The sequence below is a fragment of the Sitophilus oryzae genome, unplaced genomic scaffold, assembly GCF_002938485.1.
Source record: "Sitophilus oryzae breed Bouriz unplaced genomic scaffold, Soryzae_2.0 scaffold_1297_pilon_pilon, whole genome shotgun sequence".
In the NCBI taxonomy this organism is placed as follows: domain Eukaryota; kingdom Metazoa; phylum Arthropoda; class Insecta; order Coleoptera; family Curculionidae; genus Sitophilus; species Sitophilus oryzae.
The window spans coordinates 10623563-10630705 of NW_022145945.1; the positions used below are offsets into that span (position 1 = coordinate 10623563).

Here is a 7143-nt window from a genome sequence, read left to right on the forward strand (position 1 = left end):
AGTACCGACATAATTAAGAACCGCTCAAAACCGCGTTCAACACGTTCAACGGTTGTTTTTCTTTGGTACCGACCATAGGTACCGACTTTAAAAAGTACTTAATTTAAAATGCAAACCCGCTACTAAAAATGCATTCGACAAACGGGTACTTTCTGGGGGTTTTGCTTTTGCGTTTACGATACTGATTGCGATTTATTGTTAGCAACAGAGTTAGCAATATTGTATGGGTATTGTATGATTGAATGCAATAATGCTACACGAAAAAAAAATGTTTGCCTGGTTTGGTGATTTGCGACATGCCGATGCCGACCCAGGGTTGCGCTTTTGGACTGGACAAATATGACAACCCTGAGAACGGGTAAATTTTGACACATTTTGTTTTTAATACCTAACTTCACTCCGTAGACGTGACATTTAACTTGGTAAATTGAAAATTAAAGATTTTTTTAAATCAGCTAATTTCTTTAAATATTAATTATAGAAAATAAAACATAGATATTTTTTGTTACTTACAATGGTACGAACAAATTACATTATATATACAGCTTTAATTTTATTATCTTTCATATAAAAATGAATACATTTGTAAATCTTTTTTGATAAACGCCTCCTTTTTTAACACGGTTCTGTTATTTTCAGATTCGTTTTATCTTGATTCAAAATAGAGCAGGAAAAACACGTCTAGCTAAATGGTACATGAATTTTGATGACGACGAGAAACAAAAATTAATTGAGGAGGTACATGCAGTTGTTACAGTTCGTGATGCCAAGCATACTAATTTTGTTGAGGTACCTATATACTATACACTTGTTTAAGAAACTTTTTATAATTATATGGGTATATTCTTTGTGTTTTAGTTTCGCAACTTTAAAATAGTGTACCGGAGGTATGCAGGACTGTACTTTTGTATCTGTGTAGATGTAAATGATAACAATTTGTGTTATTTGGAAGCTATTCACAATTTTGTCGAAGTTCTCAATGAATACTTTCACAATGTCTGTGAACTAGACCTGGTTTTCAACTTTTACAAAGTATACACAGTAGTAGATGAAATGTTTTTAGCTGGTGAGATTAGGGAGACTTCACAAACAAAAGTTCTTAAGCAACTTTTAATGTTAAATTCACTAGAATAATATTGTCTATTAATGTTCCAGTGATGTAAGTAATATCATCTTTTTTTATAATTACTCCATTTTTAAACCATATGGTTAAAAATATGTTTTACTTTTATCAATTCAGATCTTTTAAAGCAAATATTAAAAGTTCTGTCTGATTTGATCATGATTGCTATATTTCTATGAAGTTCATTTAGGAATAAGAAAATAGTATGTAAAGTGTATAAAAGTGGTTTGTTAATCTAAATTATCAGCAATTATCCCCAATACGTATAGCACATCTCTTATAGCTATATTCTGTATACCTATTGTTTGTAATTAAATTATATATTAATTATATATTACAGATTGTAAGTAGATATATGATTTGATAATTAAATTGCTTGTAATTGGTCAAGTGGAATTTAATGAACACATATTAACTTATTTTTAATTATATTTTATATTCTCTGAAAGTAAAATGACACCAAAAATATTTATTGTAAAAATTATATTTGAAAGAAAGTGTTAATATCTATAGATGAATAGTCTTCTTTAATGTTAAGACTAGGAATACTCAAATTTAGAAGTGTATATTGTAGTTTTTATTTTGTTTATTTTTTTAATTGTGCTAAAGTATATATAGATGGACATTCCTGATATTTGTGCGTTTGATGGTATGATTTGAGTAGATTGTGTAATTTTTTTATTAACTGTTAAAATAAAAATAATCAGTTTGTTGTATTTCTTTTGTTTTCATATCATTTCAAGACCTTAAAAATGTATATAAGTTCAATTAGAAATTAGGGCTTTAAAATTATTGAATTTTATATTTAAAAATACCTGAAAATGTATTTTCAATTCTAATGTACTTTTATATACTTAAAGGTTCTCTGAGATTAGGGAATATTTGGTATTAGAAGAAAAAAAAACGTCAAAAATATTTTTTTTAATATGTGATATACCAAGATATGATCGAAAAAAATATAGGCGTCCAGTTGGCTTGGAACATCGATGACATTCCCCATATAATTTTACATATAAAATTAAGCGATCATCATTTTATAGCCATCGCTGACGCCGTATTTTTTTTTTTGATCACACGGTATATAGTATATTATGCCAACTATTTGTTTCCTTCATTGCTCCCTCCAGCGGAAATAGAATTTCGCCGTAGAATTATATTGTACCATGCTCCAATCGCACCCTGTACGATACAATCAAAGAGGCGTCAAAGTTGACTTGGGAATGAAGATCGCAGTCATAAAAAATCATATGACGATCTATCATCATTTCTTCGTTACGAAATAAAAGCCAACTTTGATCTTTTGGAAAACAGAATTAATAATAAATTTTATTTTTTTTTTCTCCCAAGAAGAGGTAGGTGTCAAATTCGGCGTTTAATTTGCACATGTGCCCTTATTGAGGAACCGTCACCGACTTTAACAGTCCTTTCTCTTGAAGTTAAACACCACCATAGCATAGAATGAAATACCCCAAGAAGACATCGACCACCTCATCAGAAGGGAACCTAGATGTATCAATGTGTGTATAAGAAATCGCTGGTCACCAACACACTATACAGAACCAGTTTTTTTCGGTAAGTTGTCACATGAAGCTCAACTTCTAAGCATTTATTAAGTAAGAGGTACTGAAAGTATGTAAAACTATATATTATTGAAATCCGTTAAATATACAGGGTGTACCAGGCTGATGAGCGTGCATTAGAAGTTTGTAGAGAACTAAGTGCTATATTTAAATCGGAGATTTTGGCACATCATTGATTGTTTCACATCGAGATCTGTCGATTAAAAATATGTTCAATATGGCAACATTTCCGGAAATATCGAAAGTTGACAGGAATTTGACATCTTTTATTACATATTTAAATTCTCTGTAAAATATGTTATGAATTTTAATATCAAACACTCTAAGGGTGTTTCAAAAAACATGTGCCATCTTGCGTGGGGAGATTCTTTACGTAAAAATACGATTTATTTTTCATATCAACATAGGTCTGATTCTGTTTTGTTTTCTAGCTACAGGGTGTTAAAGTCTTAATATTTTTTCGATTTATTATAATTTTCTTCCAAGTACTTTAGTGTTTCGAATGAAATTTTGGGGATAGAAGTTATATACCAGAAATGCAACATATTTTAAAGCTAAAAAAGTGTCTACATATTCAACAGGGACGTGCATATGGGTTATTACTGGAATATATTTTCTAAAAAAGCATGTACGCCACAGACCTTTTTTCTGTTGTTAGCGGAATAGTGTAAGGTCCTTATAATAGAGGTGGGTCGGGGTGGTTTGAAAAATACCTCATTTGCCTCATTTAGCTGGGTCCCAATTTGTATAACTTATGCTGACAAAATCACTTTTTTCATTAATGTCCACCTAATTTTTCGTGTAAGGGGTAGTTTTTCAATTTCACCCTAGAAACTTTATGATCATCGTTTAGCATTTTTCATGGGCTTTCCAAAAAGGCGCCACAAGTGGGGTGTTGCTATTTAAGATTTTCAAGTGAGTAGAGATGCCGCCTAACCCATATAACACAACACAATCCTATAGATATCTTGAGGATATCCACCAAGGATATAGTTAATATCTTAAGGATATCCAAAAAACCAGAGGAGGATATTTATGGGATATCCAGATGGAACAAAAAAAGTCATCTTCAAGACATCCCTAGGCAAACCTTTTACTATTATTTGGGATATTTATAGGATAATACAAGGATGATGTTGGGAGCATTATAGAATATTTTTAGGACATTATATGAGGACTGTTATTTGACAATATTTACCTCATCCTTAGTTTATAGTAAAAACGTTCGCAATTTAGTTTTATTTAGCCACATTTTGACGTTATTCATTGGATATTTTTATTAACAGCTCTAAAATATACCTACATGTTAGTAGTATTCTTTCGTTCTGAACGAACTGAAAATTTTCACTTAAACTGATTTATTACCTTTTGTGGTATAGGAAATAAATCAGTTTAAGTGAAAATTTTCAGTTCGTTCAGAACGAAAGAATACTACTAACATGTAGGTATATTTTAGAGCTGTTAACTATTATGTCACTGAATTTTGCGTCAAAATTTAGAAGTTTATTTGTATGAGTTAAGAGCTTTCAATTTATACTGTACCATCGAAAAAAAAACGGCGTTCAGTTAGCTTGAAAATTACGATCGATGACATTTCCCATATAATTTTACATACAAAATAACAGCAATCTTCATTTCCAAGCCACCTCTGACGCCGTTTCTTTTCGATCGTATGGTATTATACCAGATTATACTACCCTTTATGGAGTCTAGCAGCAACAGTTTACATCAAAGTTAGCACACAGGGGATAGGGGAGATCGGGGCAAGTTGGCGAAGTAAAATACAAAAGGCTCCAAAACACGAACTAACGGGTTTAAAAAAAAAGATCCCATTTCATCTGTTAGTACATTTATTCAGGTACATAATGAAACATAAAAAACAAAATAAAAGTCTACTTTTGAAAAAATATGAAGAAAGAAACAAAAAAGTGCATTTTCGTCAACTTGCCCCAGTACCGGGGTAAGATGACGAGTTTATAGGGGCAAGATGACGATTATATATGTCGCAGGCGAGGGTTGTCTCACTAGGGTAAAAAATGTACACGTATTGCCAAAATGTCATTTTATACAAGACTGCCAGTGACTGCCGACGACTGCCAGCGACTGCCAGTGACTGCCAGCGACTACCAACGACTGCCGACTCAGCGGTATCTTAAGTTCCGGGCCTTTGTCGACCCTTGACATATACTATTTATCAACACATATACAGGGTGGGCCAAATTGGACGCTTTTAAAGGGAAACACCTTTTTCTGTAGGAGATAGACGAAAACTAACATCGGTGTCTGGAGCTTAATTTTTATCAAAAACATGACGTTTCGGAGTTACGGGATGTTTTCAAAAAAGTGCATTTTTAACAAATCACCGTAACTTTTTTGCTATAGAAAATTTTGTATTTTTATGAAAACATTTCCAAAGCACCTTTTTATATAGAATTTAATAGTTTAAGAATATATTTTTTTAAATTAACAATTTAGGAATTATGAATAGAAAATTTGATTTTTTATATGGGACACCCTGTATATTTTTAATTCATTGAAAAGAATTTAAAATTAGCTTGATATTATGCTCGTTTCCTCTTCTCTCCAGATATACAGTTTGTAAAAATTCGCCCACTTTGAATAAGTCGGCTTTGAACGGCGGAATAATATTTGCAATGAGAGATGCAGAATTTTATAACAATTTAAATTACATTTAACAACATCAACACATTTAAACTATATCTAATAACAATAAAAATTAATATCAAACCAAGACTTGAGATTTTGGTTGTTCGATATGTCGACCGTCTTCTGTTATGGATAGACCGTCTTTGAACATTTCTCGCGGAATTAATTAACTCAGTGGGGATGAAAGATACCCTCGCATAAGTAGTTCTAATTCTTGCCTAGATTATATATGGGCAATTTAAAAATAAGAACCTTTAAGGTTGTCGCCCACTAGAACGCGGCGCGGCGCGGCGCTGGGAAGAGATTTTTTTCCGGCTGCGAAGGGACTGGGCCCACTATAGCGCGCTTTTGATACGCAGAAACGCTATTTAGTTAGTCGAAGTGTTTTTTACTTACTGTAGTTTAGTTTTTAAAGCAATGAGTTCAAGTACGAACGAAAGCGTATTTTTTGTGCTCTTCTAACAGAGGAAGAGGAAGAGCAGGTGAAGAAGAAAAGGAAAGTTTGGACTCATAAGATTAACAAAAAAAGAAAGAAGTTTGGAGAATTTTACCATCTTTTTCCTTATTTAATACAAGACAAAAGCATTTTTTTCAGTATTACAAAATGTAAAGGAAACGTTTTACGAACTCCTGAATTAAGGGTTTTAGAAGCATAACACCGGGTATCTCTACTCATCATATTTTTTCAGAAGAGACAAATTACTAATGATGCAATAATGAATCGCTTATAGCTGACGACTTTTGATAATTCTTATTTATTCTGATGTATATATTAGCCTTGTTTATATATTCTTATATTAGTTATGTGATGAAAAAACCCTAATCTTTTTTTATATATTTAGGTAATTAGAATTTAAAAATTGGAGATTGTCACTTTTCTCCAAAAGTGGAGATTGCCGGTTTTGCTTCTACACCCCTCAATATATTAAATCTTTGATAGAAAAACATTTCGTCCATCTGTCTCTAGTGAGGGAAAACTAAAAAAAAATATCATATTCCTTTTTAAAAATCTGTTTGCCTAATTTACCTTTCAAAATGCAATTCTACCATTGATACGTACCACTAGTTCCTAGTCAAAAAGCCAGTAAAGAGACTCGAGATGCAAAATTATTTCCGTTGTGAGTACGCACACTGCACCGCGCCGAAACGCGGGAGACGGAAAAAAGTTGCTAGAGAAGTCTTCCGACTTCTTGACGGAAATTCCGCGGCGCGCTTCGACGCACCGCGCTCTAATGTGCGTTGCTCCATTTAAATACATGGCAAGCAGACAAAAGAATTTCCCACATGGCGCCGCGCCGCGTCGCGCCGCGGTCTAGTGGGCGACAACCTTTATTCTTCCGCAAAAATTAAAATCCATAGGAACTAAGTCCGCCGCGCCGGCCTCGATGTCCAACGCCTGGGATCTTGGTTAGCTATTCAATTATTCTCGAAATTGGCTGCAAAAATGTGCTGATAACTTCAGCATTCTGAGGCGGTGCTTTGTCTTGCTGGAAAAATAAGTTTTCGTTTTCGATTTTTTCGAATATACAGGGTGTCCCAGAAATAAGTATTTTATGGTGTGGTAAATCTCGATAAAAGAAACATATTTTCTCTTTTTCGTTTTTCAAAGAAGTCCAAAATAACGGATTTATTTTACTTTGAAAATTTCGAAAAAACATGATTTTTTGCTAAAATTTTGAAAACCGCTGGATCTTTTCTGGATTTTTTTTCTTGTAAATTTAAACTAATACCTATGTTGCCATATTATCAAGAAATTATGTTTTTTAATTAAAA

General features: G+C 32.7%; 1 protein-coding gene across 1 annotated transcript; it reads left to right on the top strand.

Moving 5' to 3' along the window:
• The first annotated feature begins 396 nt into the window (after nt 1-396).
• On the top strand, nt 397-1839 carry LOC115874756 (AP-2 complex subunit sigma). Its single transcript, XM_030890034.1, has 3 exons — nt 397-517; nt 640-789; nt 859-1839. The coding sequence occupies exons 1-3, from the start codon at nt 515-517 to the stop codon at nt 1132-1134; spliced, it is 429 nt and encodes a 142-aa protein (XP_030745894.1). The 5' UTR covers nt 397-514; the 3' UTR covers nt 1135-1839.
• The last annotated feature ends 5304 nt before the right edge of the window (nt 1840-7143 follow it).